The sequence below is a fragment of the Lutra lutra genome, chromosome 8 (assembly GCF_902655055.1).
Source record: "Lutra lutra chromosome 8, mLutLut1.2, whole genome shotgun sequence".
NCBI lineage: Eukaryota > Metazoa > Chordata > Mammalia > Carnivora > Mustelidae > Lutra > Lutra lutra.
Genome location: NC_062285.1, coordinates 89,757,972 through 89,777,673, shown reverse-complemented (window position 1 = coordinate 89,777,673; position 19,702 = coordinate 89,757,972). Strand labels below are relative to the sequence as shown.

Below are 19,702 nucleotides of genomic sequence, written 5' to 3'. Positions count from 1 at the left end.
AAATCAGATGACAGTTTATGACCACTGTTGATTATTCCAAATTTATGTCAGTGGCCTCTCAGAATGATAAAAAGTCACCTAGTCTAAAACTCTTATTCACAGACTGAGAGTTCTTTGTGTCCTATGCATGGAGAAGTCCTAATATAGGGGAATCTTCTGTCAGAGGAATCAAGAGTTTTTTGGTTGGTGTAATATACTGAATGTTGGTGTTCCTCAAAATTTGTATGTTGAAACCTAATCCTTAATGTCAGGGTGTTAGGAAGTGGCACCTCTGGGAGGTGATTAAGTCATGAACACAGAATCCTCATGGAAAGGATTGGTGCCCTTAGAAGAGAAACAGAGAACTTCTTTGTCCCTTCCAACCTATGGAGTCACAGGAAGAAGGCGGCCATTTATGACCACGAAGCAGTCCCTCACCAGACACCAAATCTGCTGGTGGCTTGATCTTAAAATTCTCAGCCTCCAAAACTGTAAGAACAAATTTCTATTGTTGTTAAGCCACCCAGATTATGGTTTATTTTGTTAGAGCAGTCTAAATGGACTAAGACAGATGGCAATCTAAGGGGACATTGGTGTAGCCTAGGATGGAACTCCTTACCCTATATAATAACAGAAGATGGATGATCCTCATCTAAAATGGAACAGAAATTATGCTGAGTGAAATAAGTCAAGCAGAGAGAGTCAATTATCATATGGTTTCACTTATTTGTGGAGCATAACAAATAGCATGGAGGACAAGGGGAGATGGAGAGGAGAAGGGAGTTGAGGGAAATTGGAAGGGAGGTGAACCATGAGAGACTATGGACTCTGAAAAACAATCTGAGGGTTTTGAAGGGGCGGGGGTGGGAGGTTGGGGGAATTAGGTGGTGGGTATTGGAGATGGCACGGATTGCATGGAGCACTGGGTATGGTGCAAAAACAATGAATACTGTTACGCTGAAAATAAATTTAAAAAAAATAAAAAAAATAAAATGGAACAGAAAAAGTATCTGTCTATATCGAGTTTAGTGAAGTCAGAAAATATACAAAATGCGAATTAGAAGTTGGCAGTAGCCTAAGTGCTTTTGGGTGGAATGAAGGAGGATTGACTGAAGGGAGATTATCCTAAACTCCAGAGACTTTCAGGGCAATTGATGGGTGAGTGTTGCCCATAAACCAGAGCCTGTGAGGGATCATCTTAGATCCTGTCCTATAGCCTCAATTGGAGAAGTGAGGGACTCTAAGGACAAAGACACTGAACTACTGGGAAGTAACCAATCAGATATGAGATACATTTGTTCTCATCAAGGGATTTAAAGGGAGCACTCCACCAATAATGGAGAGGTCTCCAAAGAAGGCATGGATATACTCCTATGACAGACAGTCTCCTTTAAATATCTATCAGGCATAGAGAATACAGAGGCAGCTTAATTATAATGCCAGGAAAATATAAGCTTTCTTAATTCCCTTTCTTCTATTACCTCTCCCTTTACTCCAACCTAGGAAGTGTCTAAAAGAACTGCCACTGACTTGGGGAATCGGTAAGCCAGCAAAAAATAGAAGCTCAATACATTCTCTGGCCAAGAGACAACTGAATTGTCTATGAATGGCTTTAGCTAGGTGGAGGAAAAGTAGCTGTGACTTTACATGAAAATCAAAACTATGTCTATTACATAGAGTTCAACATTTTAATATATTGAATTGAGTCTGCTTTTTATGACAAAGTGATCATTGGATTTTGATAGCTAACTAAAAGTGATCCAAAAAGTCATATAACTTCTTGAATTTTCATCCAAAGAAAGAAGAAATCTTTCTCCCCTGATACTATTTTGCAGTGTTTGTTGGACATAAATGATTCTACCCCTTTGGGTCTCCACATTTTTAACATATTAGTTATAAATGACTCAGTGTCTGAGCACAACTGGTGATAAATTGATTTTCCCCTGAAAAACTCAATCTATTCATTCAAGTTTTAAGAATCCCGGGGCACCTGGGTGGCTCAGTGGGTTAAAGCCTCTGCCTTCAGCTCAGGTCATGATGCCAGGGTCCTGGGATCGAGCCCCGCATCAGGCTCTCTGCTCAGCAGGAGGCCTGCTTCCTCTTCTCTCTGACTGCCTCTCTGCCTACTTGTAATCTCTGTCTGTCAAATAAATAAATAAAATCTTTAAAAAAAAAAGTTTTAAGAATCCCAAGAGTCTTATTCTTAGGTTCTTTAAGATAATTAACATTTCTGTGAGATAATTTAAAATTAAGTTTTAATTAAATCTAAGATAACTTTAAAAATTCTAAGAAATTATTTTATATTGTCTTCAAATATTTTCCTTTTAAAATCACCAGCTCTTTTATTTTTATTCCTTCTAGAACTATACATACAAAATTACTCTTGGTTCTCCGTAGGTAAATACAATTATCACCCTTAGTCATTTGCCTTTCTTTCCAAGACGAACACCTAACTCACTCAATGCTTCCTTGCATACTATTGTTTTCTATCCCACTCATTATCCTGGGCATTTTCTGTTTTAAAATGTCACAGTCCATAGAAATCATGAACTCGGCTGGATTCTGATGTCTAAGTCTGAAGACGGCTTTAGCTGCTTTCATTTTTCTTAAGCCCTGTGAGATAACTTCTATAAGCCTTTCTTGACCCTTTGTTGTACTTTCATTTTATTGATTATGTTTTGGGTATTTTCGCCTTTGATTTCCTGATGATTTTATTAGCTCATTCTATAGAGAAGAGGCCAGAAGTACTTGAGATTTGGGCAGTGTAAACAATGTGGAATAGGCTAGCGAAACAGAACCACAGTTCTGAAGTGAGTATTACAAAATGGAATACTTATAAGTAGTAGCTGAGGAGAATGAACAACTTTTAAACAACCTGACTAACTTAAGCTCTTCCAGTGACGAGCTTGACCACACCTTGAACCCAACATGTCGGCAAAGACCCAAGTGGCAAATCAGATATCGGTTAGAGGTGTCAATCCATGGGTTTGAAAGGTGATATCACACTGTCTTGTGTTTTCTACAGGAGGGTGTCTGAGTTTGCTGCAGCATCAGGAGAGGCAGAGACAGCATGACTTCTACCAAGATGCTGCTGCTCTTGCTGTCCATGGCTTTGGTAGACTTGTGCTCTGCTCAGGGCATCAATGACGGTAAGTTGGGGAGATGGGGGATCATACAAGCATGAGGTTAAGATTCATGGAAAAGAAGAAGGTTGAATTGAGATTTCTCAGAAATTAAGTACTTTATATTCAGAGACTAGGTGAATAAAAGAGGAGAAAACCCTAGAGTCTCTTTTCCAGAGTGCAAATATCATCTGAACAACGGGGCTCACATTTCAAGTCCATGTCTTCCTGGTGGGAACTTTCCTCTTTCTAGAAATATGGACTTTCATTTCTTCACTCTGTTTGTGTGAAAAAGCCCTCTCAATGAAACGAGTATTCTAAAATTCATCTAGATATCTCATTTCCTTAACATCAAACACATGGCCACTTAAAAATATGGAGAATCTGAATTCAATTGTCTTTATTGCATCAAAATTTTGACAGTAAGTAGGCACTATTCATTCCTCTCTCTATTGTATTACCTATTCTTTTTATTTTTAAACACTTCTATGTCTGGTTAGGGAATGATTTGGCAGGCATGCATCTATAGGAAAACTAGAAAATCCTAGCAATGGAACATTTCAGGCAAAGATGAAGGAATTTATTCATAAAAAAGAGAAAGATTAATTCTTTTTTGATCTTTGGCTCTTTAAAAGAGAGATGTTGGATGGCCTCTCTTAAAGGTACCAAATCTCCAGATATAGAATAAACATCCAGGTAATTCTTTCAAGGACTGCAAACATCCAGATAGTAGACCTCTTATAATACAGATGAATACAGTTTGAAACAAAATTTTGTATTCTTACTAAATGTTTTGTCATTCTATAAAAGCAGCTTTGGTCAAGAAAATAGGAATACTAAATACATGACACTCTGATTGATTATTTGAGTTTTTAGCCTGTCACCATCTTCTGAGACAAACTTGGGGCTCCAAATTCTACAATGGTCATTTCTGAGTTTTCTGAAAGGTATATGAAGTTTGAAGCAGACAAAGTTGGTTTTGATACAATTAATTGAGCTTCAAGCTCTATGTTTTGTGGTAGTTTGACTGTTAGGTGGGAAATAAAAGTAAAATCCTAAGAAAAAGATTTTCTTTTTTGAATAGCATGGACATGGAATATATTTTATCCCTGGTCTTGTATAGGTTTCATGTCATGAATTCTTCACTGCAACAATTTGAAGTAGACATTCTTATTCCCAGTTTACAACTGAACCATAGCTCTGGAGTTTAAATATTCTACACAATGTGCATAATCAGGAAGTGACAAAGCTGTAATACAGACTCAGCCCTGTCTGATTTCAAACCCCATGATGTTTCTGCCCCATCCTGTGACCTGTGTTTTAGTTTTTACTTCATCTGAAATTACTTTGACTTGTCTTCATTATGTTGAATGTTTGTAAGTTGACATCCAGACCATTCAACACATAAATCTCTTAGCTCCCCATCTCTTCTAGTTCCCAAATTAATTAACTTCTTGACTTGTGTCCCTAATCCACCTACTTCCCAAGGGCAGCATGACAGTCTCAACACAGGGCAGAGCTCTGTTTCTCTGAGTATTTCAGAAACACTTATCAAAGTATTGAGTAACTGATCTAGTAAAATGAAGCTGAAAATATGGTTAAAGGTAGCATGTCGCCAGTATATCACCAAAATGATGCCATTAAGGCAAGACTGAGTTCATTCCTACATTGGTAAGGGAGAATGCCCCTGAGGGGAAAGAGGAAAGTTGGGATCTTTAAAAGTAAGGTTTTGGGGTCTGGTTGAAGGAGGGCTTTATTAGGATTGAGTAAGGTTGATGACTTAAGAATTTGGGGGGGCAAGTGTACTGAGGTATTGGGAAGAGTCTTGGAGAGTCACCAGCTGATGCCATGAAAGAGTTGAACAGATTAATGTTCCTTTAAAAGAGTTTGGGGCAAGGTCCTGAAATAAGTGGTAACTCTTTGAAACATTACTCTTTCTGGCCAAGAGCTTTCTGGAAGAGTGAAGTCATGTTAATGTAGCCAGGAAGCTTTATGATTTCAGGTCTCCAACTTTGCCTCTTGCAAGAGGTCACATTAATCCATCTACAAGCATTGCAGCCCTTCATTTCCTTACGCCTAATGCAGAACTGGGAAAACTATATGGCTCTGTCATCTCTGCTTCAGAACCAGTGATCATGACTGGGGTTGTAGTTTGGGAAATGTTGTTGCTCCACTGTACCCAAACTTCTTAGTATTTGGGTTTCTCTTAGACACCCTACTCATTAGGAAGTGTTTTTCTCTAAATCCTTCTACAACCAAGGGCTAATGATTGACTAACACAAATGCCTCCCATCTGTAAGGGAATTATCTCTCTTTACCTTTAATTAATTTGAATCATGAAGATACAATTTAATTTAAGACAAGAACTTAGTTGTTCAGTCAGTAAGCTTACTGTTACACCTTACTCATTTCAGCACTAATGCTTAATGCCTTTGGTATGAAAGCCTTGATATGGTTGGAAAGGATACTTTTCCTCAGAGCAGGGGAAATGTGAAGCCAGGAGTCATTGGACACTCTTCAGATGGAAAAAACTGAAGTTCATTTGAACAGTGTGGGTGGGAATGTGTATAGAAGAGAGGATGAAGAAAAGACCAGACACCATGGGGGAGCTAATCGATGATAAGCCATACCACCAAAGAAATGACAACGTTGAGCAAAAGTCAACTGAAAATTGTGTTGCTTCAGGAAAACCTTTATAAGTTTAAGGATTTTCCCCAGTTCCTAGCTTGTCAAGGGCCCTTCAGTTTGGGTTATGATGTATTGCATTTTTTTTTTTTTTGCTTTTTCTTTGCAGAAGCCCCTCAAGAGGAAGAGCAGACACCCCAATTATTAGGTGAGTTATTTATAATTCAGTCAACTTATTTAGACTTTTTCTAAATGGATTCAAGAAATCTCTGGGTCCTAGATATACTCCAAAATTTCCATGATTTTTGTACTTAAAACAAAAAATCATGCTCAAGCTTTAAAATTTTCTTTTTCAACCATCCTACTCTATTGTTTTTTTTATTTTTTTTAAAGATTTTATTTATTTATTTATTTGACAGAGAGAGATCATAAGTAAGCAGAGAGGCAGGCAGAGAGAGAGAGGAGGAAGCAGGCTCCCCACTGAGCAGAGAACCTGATGCGGGGCTTGATCCCAGGACCCTGAGATCATGACCTGAGCTGAAGGCAGAGGCTTTAACCCACTGAGCCACCCAGGCACCCCCCCCATCCTACTCTATTGTTTACTCTTATTAGTTCCACAGTGCAGGAGGAGTGCAAAAGACAAAAGGAAGAAAAAAAGTTGAGCGGGGGCAATGAATTGCTTTGGATTTAAGAGTTCTCTCAGATCTAGACAGTATGGTCACTGCTTTCCTTCTGATTTTTTCTTGCTTCAGTTACTTGCCTTACTTGTCTTTGTAAGGGCACACCTATTGGAGGATTCCTCAAAGAGGGCTTAGATTATCCACATGCTCTACCCCAGCATTGAGTCAATAAAATCCAATACTTCGCAGTAACCATGTCAGGATCCCATGCTTGGTATCGAGGATGCAAAAGTAAATGAAACATGGTTCCTATCTTTAAGGAACACAGGATCTAAGGGAAGATTTGACTTGGACATAACAAAGATTGCTGTCCCAAATGTGGCAGAATAAGGTGTCATAGAAGCTCAGAACAGGGGAGAAAAGGGGAAGCCTCATACAGAAGATTCCCTGTGATCTGGACCCTGGAGAGTGGAAGCATGGGGGACAGCAGAGTGAAATGTAAAGCTAAATCTATCCAATACAGTTTTCACTCATCCAGGAAAATGGAATAATCAGTAAGGTAGAAGTGACTATACAAAGATAGTGTTGAAGACATGGGCTTGTTTCATATTGTGCAGGAATTTAGAGACAGCAAAGTGAAGGTGTAATTTATTCTATGGGCAACAGAGAGCGTTTTGAAAAAGAAAGTGACACACCAATTTATTTGTGGGTCTGACAACAATCAGGAGTAAGGAGTCTGACAGCATAGACTGTGTCTGTTAAGCTTGCCATCTTAACATCTGACAAAAGGTACAATTTAGCACATGGGCAGTCCATAAAATAAGTGTTGAAACCTGAAGAGAATGATTATAAGAGCAACAGCCAGGAGATGAGGAAGGAATGAATGAAAGTGGATGCAAGAGATGATGAGGGATTACTTAAAAATAAAATCTCTGTAGATTGGGGAGGGGAAGTCTGGCTCAGTTGGTACAGCTCGGATTCTGGATCTCACAGTTGTGAATTTGAGGCCCATGTGGGGTGTAGAGATTACTTAAAAATAAAATCTTCAAAACAGAGAAATAGAGATGGTGAGGGCCTGTACTCAAGCATAAGTACCAGAAATTTGTCAAAAAAGACACAATACGGGGTAGGCTTTATTTACACCTCCTGTTTGCCACAGACTTCACCGTTGGTGGGGGAGGATAGCAGAAAGGGGAGAGTGGGTGTTGTATGATTTGCTGTAGCACTGCGACAAGCAGCGTAGCTGGAATTTCCCCCTCATTCAATAGATTCTTGTCAAAATATCCTGCACAGATGCAGGTAGATACAGTGAAATTGTCTGGTGGTTTCTCTCAGATATCATGAGATATCTGGTGATTACAGATAATTTGATGTAATCTGAACTTGACTATATCACGGCAACTTCAGAGTAGATGGCAATATAGAATAGGCGGAAGCACCCGAAGAGGCAGAGTAAATGACCAGTGGGCAAAAACTCGCTCAGCTAGGTCCACGCACTGCCAGGAGGCCAGGATCTCTCTGCCCCTTCTCTTCTGGGGACTAGGCCCTGGTCATTACCTACCACCACAGAAACCAGCAATATACTCCTTCAACCTACATTTAGGCCATCATATATCCCACGCTTGCATCATATCCGTTGGTGGCTAATCTTTCTTTTAACTGTTTCCTTGCTGAATTTGTGTTCTCTTGCCAAGGAGATGATGAATTATTGGAAGAAAACCCAGAGGAATCACAAGACAAATCTCAAGAGGAAAATGAGGATGAGAGAGGCAAACCTGGAGAGAAAGGCCACGGGCAACCAAACAAACCTCATAACCAGGGTCTCCAGGGAGAACCAGGGTCTCCAGGGAGGCCTGAAAGGCCCATTTGGCAGTGGTGACCCAAATGGCCCAGGTGGCCAACAAGGACCAGGTGGGCAACAAGGACCAGCTGGCCAGCAAGGTCCAGGTAACCAAGGTCATCCCGGTGGCCAACAAGGACCAGCTGGCCAGCAAGGTCCAGGTAACCAAGGTCATCCCGGTGGCCAACAAGGACCAGCTGCCCAGCAAGAACCAGGTGGCCAACATGGCCCAGGTGCCCAGGGAGACCAGCAGGGAAGAGATGACCAGCATGGTCACCCCGGTGGCCAGTGACAAAGTAACCCTACTAAGGAGGTCCTCCAGTGATTCTCTAGGTATGAAGTGCATTCTTATTCACTGATCTCCTGAATTTCCCCTTTTCAATTCCTAATTCTTCTTTCTGTTCTTTGGCTCATTGAAACCTTGATTTTAATCTCTCTTAAACATCTTGCCGCAATTCTCCTTGCCTCAACCTTACCCATAGAACAGTCTTCGTTATCAGAGCAAGTGTTCCTTCCACTCTGAGCTCACTCGCTTGCTTGCTTGCTTTCTTCCTTCCTTCCTTTCTTTGTATTCCTTCCTTCCTTCCTTCATTTCTTTCTTTGACTCCCTCATACTTGTATTAGCCTACAGCTTTCCCAAGTTCTACCTCCCCACGCCCTTCCTCTTCTCTCCTCTCTTCCCTTCTCTCTACTCTCTCCTGGCCTCCTCCTCTCACAGCTGCTTCTTCTCTCTCTCTTAATATGATGTTTTATACTGTCTTCTACTACCTACTAGTAGAAATACGGACATAGATCATGTCCAAGCCAAATTAATATGTCTGTCTAAAATTCTTCTCTTCATTTAGAAATGGATAGACATCAACTGGTGACCATGGACTGTTCAGTGGTGGAAATGTGGCCTTTCCTTTCCCCGACTTCAAATCATCAATAAAGTCATCAGCATGAAAGCTGGCTCTTGTTTTCCTTCCAGGGCCATGGTTCTTAGTCACGGGACAGGAATGGACAGGTTGGGAGATCCAAAGCCCTGAGTGGGCTCCACATGTTTTCTAGTATACAAGTTTCCACAGCACAGATTTTCATAATTTCATGAGGACTTAACCACCACCAATATTACCAAGCCAAAAATGTGTCTTCATGAGACCAGTAAGGGTGGTGGCCAAGTTCTGATTACAGATATGCACGCCCTTTTCTGAGCTTAAATGCAGAGAAAGGTACCTTGTGAACTCCTATGATTTCTGGTAGTCATTCAATATATGTGTGTCATAGTATGAGGTGAAGGTGTGTGGGAAATGGAACACTGTGCACTGTTGGTGGGAATGCAAACTGGTGCAGCCACTATAAGAAACAGTATGGAGATTCCTCAAAAACTGAAAACTAGGACTACAAAAGAATCCAGCAGGCCCACTGCTGAGTATTTCTCCAAAGAGAAGGAAAACTCTACTTTGAAAAGACACATGCACCCCTATTGTTCATTGCAGCATTATTTACAAGAGCCACAATATGGAAGCAGCCTAAGGATCCATGGAGAGATGAACGAATCAAGAAGATGTGGTGTGTAGACATAATGGAATACTAATCGCGATGAAGAAGAAGGAAACCTTGCCCTTTGGGACAATACACACAGGTCTAGAGAGTAGAATGCTAAGTGAAATAAATCAGAGAAAGACAAATTCCGTGTGATTTCATACCCATGGGGAAGCTAAAAACCAAAACAAATGAGACAACAAAACAAAACAGATACACACTAATAGATACAGAGAACTAATTATCCAGTTGTCAGAAGGCAGGGTTTGGGAGGTTGGGCAAAACAGGATGAACAAGTAGATGAAAAGGTATAAACATATATTTATAAAATCAATAAAACACAGGGATATGACCTACACAGAAGGAATGCAGGAATACAGTTAATACTACCTAACAATTTTCTATCTTGATAGGTGGTAGGTCGACTTTTCCAGGTGATCCTTCATAGTGTATATAAATGTTGAATCACTATGTTGTCCACCTGGAACTCATGTAATATTGTATGTCATGAGTATGTCATTCCACATTTTTCAAAAGAGAGAAAAGGGACCGTAAGAATATAGAAATAAATAGGGAAAATGAGGACACACAGATGTGCACAGGGAGAAGGGCAAGTGATGCTCAAGGCAGAGATTAGGGCAATGTGGCAGAAACTAAGGAGCACCAAAGACTGCTAGGAAACCAGCAGAAGCTAAGAGAGAAGCCTGGAAGAGCTTCTTCCTGAGAGCCCTCAGACTGCATCAACAGCTTGTTCTTAGACTTCTAGTGTCCAGAACTGTGAGGAAATAAATTTCTGTCGTTTAAGCCAATCACTTTGTAGTCCTTTGTTATAGCGACTCTAGCCAAAGAATCCGGTGAGAATTTTTCCTCGAAGGGAGATACTTGGACTAATGACAATACATTTTTTCCATCCACCTCAGAAGCATTTGAGTGAAGAGCAGCAGAAAGAGATTTGACAGGGAACATCCCTCAGGTGGTGGGCTCCGTAGAGACAGCCTAGGAACTGTGCTTTACCTTGAGGTTCTTGTTTCTCTGAGTGTCCAAATTGGATGACACCTGTGGATACTCATGCATGTGAATGCCAGTGGCCCCCAAAGGCGGACAATAAAAATCGGTGAGGATAAAGAAGGTTCTAGTGAACATTTCTAGCAAGAGTATAAGTAGTTTGCTCTTAGTACTAGCACCAGTGAAGAATTTACAGGTCAGGAAAACAGACACAATGGAAACATGTTTAATTCTGTTAATTCCCACACCCCCTGCCACGTTCACTTCTGAAATCAGTCCTAGAACTGACCTCCTCTTTGGAAGCAAAATTCATCTCTGACTGCTGGCAATCTCAGTACCCTCATAGGCTTGCCATATAATTTCTGAAGAAATGTGACTATCTTATCTATGTAGTTGGATACATTTCACAGTGAAAAATACATGAAGCCATATAAACCTGGAGGTTGAATCATTGGAAAGTCACTGGGGTGAAGACTCAAGAAAAAATTAGAAGCTTTCTCTTTATCATTCAAGCAGGGTAGTAGTCCCAGCTCTGATCTTTACCCAAAACTTAAGAAATGTCCGGTCTGCATCCTGACAGATGCTAAGAACATCTATCCCAATTTTATTCTTGAGAATACAGTAGATAACTTCAGGGTGGGTGTGTGGACCCACAGGAGCCACTGAAGGATTTGTCCCACCTAGACTCCCACTCCCCCGGGAAGCTCATGATGGCATTGCTTTTGCTCAGTTGTTACTGTCCAGTCATATCTGCTATTGAAAATCTCTCTACATAGCTAACTGACATTTTTTCTCCAGTTCACCATGACTCTGTCAAGTGAATGCAATTCTCTTTGGGCAGGATGGAATTTGGAAAACGTGTACCATGAAAACCTGGCAAGGTTATTCCTCGGTAAGATCCAGCCTCTCTTCAGTCAGTAAGGTGAAGTGACTGAGAGTTGGAAGCTTGAGAAGCAATAGTGTTTCTCTATTACAAAAGCTTCTTAGCATTTTTTTTTCCTGCCTAGTGCAAGAAGCACCTTACTCAACTGTCTCTCAGAAATCCTAGGTTCACCATTTTCCTTAACATTGACCACAGATTTGTCCAGCTGAGTACACAGTGACTAGCACTCTGGCTGGCCTTGTTGCTCAAGATGCTGATGATAGTTCAGTGCTCCCAGAGACAATTCCAGTGTTCTCATGGAAACCTGGAACCCAGGTTCCTGGCAGCTTCTCCCATCAGCCAGCTCTGGCCTACAGACAACAGGCCGTCATTGGCTTTCAGTGATGCGGGTGTTCCCCTCAACAGAGCATTTATGGTTGCCTCAGGGAAGAAGATATCTTCAGGGATCTCCTGGGGAATAAGAGGTGGTTTCTTATGTCTTCTGTAGGAATCCTTGCTGACCTTACCATCTCCCTGAATTGTTTGATCCTTTTTAATTCTATATCAAGGGAATTGCAGCAAGTCTACCTTGTATATGAGGCCAGCATTGTGTCCAACATTCATGGAGCTCTTCCAACAGCATATTAGGGCTGGATTTATATGCCCTTGCCAGAATATGAGCCCTAAGTCATTATTGAGGGCCCCTGGCTCCATAAATTCTCCATACTCAGCCTAAATATAGAGAACCTTTTGATCCATCACCCTCAAGACCCATCTCCAGCATGTTTTCTTATTCCTGCTGATTTGTTAGCAGTATGTGAGAGTATTAGCTTGTTTTTTTTTTTTTCATTTGTTTGTTTGTTTCTGGTTTTTTTAGAATGAAAATTGTACTTACCATATTGGGCTGTGTTGATACTTTGTCTTGAAGAAATGAGGAGTCGTAGGGCATATCTTGAGGAGAATAAGTGTTTCTTTCCTTCACATTGAGTTAATTGAACAGTTTTCAGGAGTGCAATGGCTCTCCTGTCCTTGTAGGTTGTAGGGGTTTGCTCTTGGTGGCCCTGGAGGTTCCAGGAAATTTAATGGTTTCATAGTTTCAGGTTCACCCACCTAAATGTCCCTCTTTCAGGTATGAGGGTTCCACTGTTTAATGTCACAGATAATTATTGTAACATAATTGCTCTAGCTATTACTATCCCTCTCCTATATTATTATCCTCCTCTCTTTGAGTTGTCTCAGTTTGCATGCACTCACTGTATCATCCCACTGAAAAACAAAACCAATGGAAAACAAAACAAAACCATGTTCCGTTCTCTACTATCCTTAATAACAAAACTCATTAAGAAATGATGCATTTCCCATCGCTCTGCTTTCTCTTAATTCATTCCCCCCGAACCCAGCTTCTGCCCCAATACCTCACAAACATTGCCCTTGTTGGGTCATCGATTACATCTGTGTTGCAAGATCCAAAGGTTTTTTGTTATATCAATTTCACTGTTTTCCTCAGCAGCATTTGAAAGCTGATCTCCCCCTCTGCCTAACACAATGACATCTCTTATTTCCAGTCAACCAGACATTTCATTGCTTTTTTCTTACCTTCCTACAGGCTCTACTTTTTCTTACCTTCCTACAGGCTCTACTTTTCTCTTTTGCTGTGGCCTCTCTCCAATTTACCTTCTAAAGATTTGAATATCTCAGGGTTCAAATCTACTGTCACTTCTCTAGAAAGTTTTTAGGTAATCCTTTTTTTTATGTTGATGACTCCCAAATATAAGTCTCTTATTTCAATCCTTAGTGAAAGATTCATATACTCAGTTATCTATTTGACATTTCCACCTGGTTATTTCCTAGATCTTCTAAACTTAACATGTTAAAAAAAAAAAGAATTTTTGATTTTTGTTCTCCCAACCCCCTTAACATTTTCCACTCAATCTTAGGTAGCTCTATAGTCGGAATTGTTAAAGTAAACTGATGTAAATATTTTTCGAACCTTCTTCTTCTTCAATTCCTTCGCTTCATCTAATTGAGTAATAAGACCTATCAGCTTTACCTATACAATATACAGAATTCATCTTTTTAAAATGTCCTAATTCTAGTGGTGCCTGGGGGGCTCATTTGTTTAACTGTGTGATTCTTGGTTTTGGCTTAGTCATGGTCTCATGGATTGTGAGATTGAGCCCTGCTACATGTTCAATGCACAGCAGAAGTCTGCTTGGATACTCTCTCTCCTTCTGCCTCCCCCTCCTCAAATAAATAAATAAATCTTAAAAAAAAATGTTCTAACTTTATTACCACCATCCAAATCTGAGCAGCTGTGATTTCTCATAGGGACCACTTACTACACTATAACTTATTAGCTGGTCCCCTTTATTGTGCTCCTGCCCATTCCAACACATAGTACATAGTGCTTCCATTCTTCTTATATCCAAAGTAAATTTAAATCTACATATAAATCAAATTGTGTTTCGTGTGGTTTCAATTCTTCTGATGTTTTCTCATGGCACTTGAATCTAAATTCCCTCTCATTACTTAAAAGGCTTTTTTAAAAAAAGATTTTATTTATTTATTTATTTGACAGAGATCACAAGTAGGCAGAGAGGTAGGCAAAGGTAGGCAAAGATCACAGGTAGGCAGAGAGAAGAGGAAGCTGGCTTCCTGCTGAGCAGAGAATCCCATGCTGGGCTCAATCCCAGGACCCTGGGATTGTGACCTGAGCAGATGGCAGAGGCTTTAAACCACTGAGCCACCCAGGTGCCCCTAAAAGGCTTTTTTATGATCTTGCTAGTCTCTACTTCATCACCATGCTCTGGTCACTCAGATCTTATTTCTCTTCTCAAACACTTGCTTCTGGGGGTACTGGCACTTGCAGTGCCATCTTTTTGGGAGATTTATTTGTCCAGGATGGCCCATGGCTGGATTGTACTTGTGATTCAAATTTTAGTTTGAAATCTGTTTCTCAGGTAGGTCTATTCTAACTATAGTCTATAAAGCTCTTCCTCTTCTCCAGTTATTCTAAGCTGTATCAATCATGATTTATAACTCTGAGTTTGTTTACATGATCATTATCTGTCTTCCACCATATTTTTGGATTTTGTCACATTTCATCTGTATTTACAGTATGCAATATTGTGTATAACACTCAGATATCCAATTTGTGAGTGGATGTGTACTTATTAAACAAGGAATAAAAACAAGAAGGAACTTGCCTGCATTCTCTGTAAACTGTTTGCTACATTCTCTTAGAGTAAGCCTGAAAAACTCTACTCCAAACAGAGTAAAAGAATAATACAAGTCTTCTTTCAACCCTAGGTTATCATCGTTGCCTAATTCCTCAGAATTAATATAATCTCAGAAGATAAACCATTTGGTTACATCACTTTCATCCTAGATATGTCAGTAAGTAGGATTATGTACAATAAGAGATATCGAATACAGCTTCTCTTTCCATGTTAGTATTCTTTGCCTGGCTGCTGTTTATAGACAAGTTGAATGTTAAGGTGTTAATGTTTCTAATGTAAGTAAATGATCAAAATTCTCAAGACTACAACATGAAAACATCAAACATGGATTTTCCAAGATTTCCGTTAGTCCCCAGGGTTTTTTTTTTTTTTCATTCCCATGCCTAATAAATCCAAATATATTGGTCTCTGCATATGTGGGAGGTGGGACAGGTATTCTTTAAGACTATATTGAAAAGAATGTAAGCTTCAGTATATGCATCTAATTTTCTGCTGTTTCTTTATCTTACAAAGGACTCAATATAAATCTTTTAAAATTTATCCTTTTAATCAACATGTATCTTGCACACTCAGATTCAGATAAGAAAAATTAACATATGAAACTAATGTAGAATTAATTTTTATTTTTGCCAAATTTATTGATGAGAATATTTACAAACATTTTTTTCTCCACACAAAGATTATGGCTATTCTAGGCTAGTTAGTAACACAGTTAATCACTCCAAAATATCCTTTCTGCAACATAAATGATGTGCTTTTTCTGGAATTTCCCAAAGAGTTATTTCATAGATAATATATGTATAATCCAAATAGCATTCTCCTGGCATGTAGTGGTGATCTGTACTGAATCAATGTCTTCTTTGACAGTTTTGATGTTTTATCATTTCAATGCATTAGTTTTTGATTGAAGGTCTTATCTTATAAGGGTATCTTGACAATCAGTGTCTGGTACAGTCTTTGTCTGCTAAAAGCAAACTTGTATGTTCTTTTGTGGAGAAAAGTACTTCAATAATCAATCAATAAGTTCCTTCTTTAGCCAACTTTGTTTTATAGAAACTTTCTATATAAACTCTCCTTCTCTCACACTTACAGAGTATCTTTCTTTCATTGATCAATTGTCCCAAAATAATTTTTGAACTTGTGACAATATTTACTTCAATTACAATACATATTTAAACCATGATTATAATCAGTGTTATTTTCTGCCACATTCACACAATTGCATAACATTTGATTAAGAACTGTCACCATATTGAACTTTTTTCAAAGGTGGAGTCTAGTTGGATGGTCTGTGGAGAAAACCTAACTAGGACCATGGGGATGAGTGAGCTGCTTTTCATAGGGATGCAAATAACAACTAGATACTATTACAGTTGTTCTGAATTAGTTGTACAATTTTGCATCTAGAGAAATGATTTAGAACTAACTATGAAAATATTCTCTCCTCTGACAGTTAATATTAAGATATTAACTTTTATATGTTCCAAAACATGTTTAAAGAAAAAACTCTGAAAGGAGGGAGAGAGAGAGAGAAGAAAGAGACTAAGAGAAAGAGGCAAAATCAGATCTACATGAGATTTCCTAAGTAATAATTATAGATATACTAAATACATTTAAGCACAATTAACCATATGAAACCAACATTAATGCAAGAACCAAAGACAACTAAGAAACATCATGTCTTCTTTCGTCCTAGTAAATGATAGTTGGGCCTTCCGATCTGTTCATGGTGTTAGAAATTTCTTCTGTTTAGAATATACTCTACTTTCCATAGCACTGTTAGTGATGCCTGTCTTAGTTTATTGCTCCCCAGAATTAGGATAAATGAATGGCTTGAGGGATAGATTAGAGCTATTAATTCACCAATGATCACTGCTAATTCAGTCTCTGGCATAAAGTAGCTAGAGGTAGCTACGAGAAAGGCCAAATAGTAGGCAATGAAAAGAAGGAGAAAGGAGATGACAGCTTTCATGGCTCCCACGTGGGCTTCTATGTTGAAGTCTCTGCAGCCGGTGGCATTGACCTTCATCTGCCTGTTATGTCTCCAGAGGGAGAGGATCAAGAGGAGAAATGAGATCAGGGATACAGAAAAAGGGAGGAGCGTTAACAGGTTGAGGCAAATCTTGATGGAAGCATACTGAGCTTTATTTACTCTGCATCTCACAGTTACGTTTGCTTTCTTCTTTGTCTTAACACAACGCCTGAAATCATCATTCAAATTCTCAGTCACAACAAGGCTAATAAACACAGAGAGGGCCAAGCACCCCAGCAGGATCCTAGGAATCACGCTGTCAATTCTCCACTTCATCCAGAGGAAAAGGGGATGGTAAAAATTTGCAATCTTGAGGAAATAGAAAATGCTGAGGCAGGTGGCAAACCAGACACTTAAATGGTTGGTTAGTGTCCAGAAGAAGTCAATAATTCTCATTTGTTTACCGGCAGTATACACATCAGGATACAGCACCAATATGAAACAATCTAATAGTATTATACATAATAGACAAATTCTGGATATGGCCAGACTTGTGAGGATTAAATCAATGGAGGTGATCTTCCTATTCTTGATCCAGCCCATGCAGTTTACCAATCCAATGAATACATTCCCTAAAATCCCCATTGAAAACTCTCCAGCTGCTATGAGCATTAAGGTAGTTTCCACTTTATCCGGCATGGTAAAATACAGAAAAAAAAGAATTGGTTTCAAGCTGAACTGATGTAGTTTGATAGGTACACCTACTTCTCGATTTTGCTCTAATTTCCTTTGCCTCTTATTGTAGTCTGCCTTGTGGTGGAGACTGGAGTGAAAAATGAAGACTGTAGCTATCATCATTAAATCCTAATTAGTCTTGAGAAGCAAATGTGGTTGGCAATCCCTGGCCTGGCCACTGCATATATCACCTGTATGTAAAACTGGGATCGGCAGGACTTACTTTTCCACATATGGTTAATTTAGGCTGAGCTACATTTTAGGATGCAAATTAGACCCGTTCCTTTTCATGGTCCTGCATTGTCCGTGTTTTGCAAGGCTATGTTTTGCAAATTTTGGATTCATTAATCTGGGATACATACTAGTAACCTCAATAGGGCTGCTAGATTTAGCAAATAAAAATACAGGACATCCAGTTAAACTTGAATTTCAAAAAAACAATAAATGATCTTTCACTGAAAAAATAAAATAAAATAAAATGAATGATTTTTTTTTAATGTATGTCCCAAATTGCACGAAATTAGTACTTCCAGGAAGTACTAAAATTCAAATTTAATTGGGTGTCCTGTATTTTATCTGGCAAATCTAAACTCCAGGATTTTCTGGTTATTACAAAACAGGCCCAAATCGAAATTTGTAGAGGAATCTTCATTTTCCTAAATGATAATATTGATTACTGCTAAAAATCCAAAGTTTGGGTTAGCGTTGAGAACTGTACATTTTCGGGGAATCTAAAGATTAACACTAAATACAGATTATCTGGGTCTAAAAAATATTTTAGCTCATTTATCTTGGTTGTTCAGATGAAGAGTTACATGCACAAGATCTTTTAAAGTAATGCATTGTCTTCTTAGTCAAGTCAATTTAATGGTCATTTAGTTTGTGATGTAATATATAACAAGATGAAGGAGCCCTAATGGAGTATTGATTATCTTTATATTTTCCCTTTTCATTTAAAATGTTCTCAAGAGCAGTGCACGTATGAGAGAAGAGCTTAAAATCCTATGTTTTTATCTACTCTACACCTTCTGCCTTGCCAAATTGCATCTGAGAATCTAGATCATTAGCCTTTCTAGACTATAAGGGAAGAGACAGATGATTAAGTTTACTTCATTCTTACAAGCTACTTCTATTTTGAAGTAGCTTCTCTAATTTAGAGTTACTGAGAAACACTTTGCTATATAGAATTTCCACAGAATAATTCTGGGGTGATGATACTTTCTTTGGCTACATGGTATCTTTCCATCCTTCCTTAAAGGACAAACCTTCATTCCTGAGATGCAGCCCTGATTTTTGAACAAACTGTCTCATTATGTAGCTAGGTTCACAGATGACTGCTTTCCTCTGATCTTAGAAATGATCCCTGACCCAGGCATATCATTTTCTTCTCCTTAGTACCCTGGTAAATAAAACGTCTCTGTAACTATGATAATACCTTTACTCAAATAAATTTTAGGATATGTTTTTTTTTGTTTTTTGTGTTTTTTTTTTTTTCAGGTAAGTATAGATTTTCTGCATCCTTGTGTTGTATAGCCTATAAATTATGGTGCAGCTACTATGGAAACAGGATGAAAGTTCCTCAAAAGATTGAAAATACAGGGCGCCTGGGTGGCTCAGTGGGTTAAGCCGCTGCCTTCGGCTCAGGTCATGATCTCAGGGTCCTGGGATTGAGGCCGGCATCCGGCTCTCTGCTCAGCAGGGAGCCTGCTTCCCTCTCTCTCTCTCTCTGCCTGCCTCTCCATCTACTTGTGATCTCTCTCTGTCAAATAAATAAATAAAATCTTTAAAAAAAAAAAAGATTGAAAATACAACTCCCACATGATCTAGCATCCCCACATCTGGTTATTTATCTGAAAGAATCGAAATCAAGATCTCAAAGTGATATTAGCCCTGTTTATTGCACTGTCCTGACAACAACTAAATGTAGAAAGAGCCTAATTGCTCACTGGCATATGAATGAATAAAGAAAATGTGTTATATACAGACAACGGAATATCATTCAGTCTTAAAAAGAAGAAAATTCTATGGTGAGTGCTGTGAAGTGTGTAAACCTGGCGATTCACAGACCTGTACCCTGGGGATAAAAATATATGTTTATAAAAAATAAAATTTAAAAAAAAAGAAGAAGAAAATTCTGAAATATGCAAAAACCTGGGTGGACTTGGAGGACATTATGTTA

The 19,702-nt window shown here is 39.0% G+C and overlaps 2 protein-coding genes across 4 annotated transcripts; one reads left to right on the top strand and one right to left on the bottom strand.

The window, feature by feature from the left end:
• Positions 1-2,767: 2,767 nt before the first annotated feature.
• On the top strand, positions 2,768-9,127 carry LOC125107886 (basic salivary proline-rich protein 3-like). Of its 3 annotated transcripts, none has more exons than XM_047743355.1 (4): positions 2,768-2,789; positions 3,005-3,128; positions 5,896-5,934; positions 8,041-8,613. In XM_047743355.1, the coding sequence occupies exons 2-4, from the start codon at positions 3,050-3,052 to the stop codon at positions 8,223-8,225; spliced, it is 303 nt and encodes a 100-aa protein (XP_047599311.1). In that variant the 5' UTR covers positions 2,768-2,789; positions 3,005-3,049; the 3' UTR covers positions 8,226-8,613. The 3 variants fall into 3 exon arrangements, with proteins under 3 accessions (XP_047599311.1, XP_047599312.1, XP_047599310.1); XM_047743356.1 differs by lacking the exon at positions 2,768-2,789 and adding an exon at positions 2,834-2,909; XM_047743354.1 differs by lacking the exon at positions 2,768-2,789 and adding an exon at positions 9,032-9,127 and having other exon boundaries at positions 2,949-3,128; positions 8,041-8,519.
• Positions 9,128-16,013: 6,886 nt separating this feature from the next.
• TAS2R7 (taste 2 receptor member 7) lies at positions 16,014-17,487 on the bottom strand. Its single transcript, XM_047743340.1, has one exon. The coding sequence runs from the start codon at positions 17,485-17,487 to the stop codon at positions 16,549-16,551; it is 939 nt and encodes a 312-aa protein (XP_047599296.1). The 3' UTR covers positions 16,014-16,548.
• Positions 17,488-19,702: the final 2,215 nt, after the last annotated feature.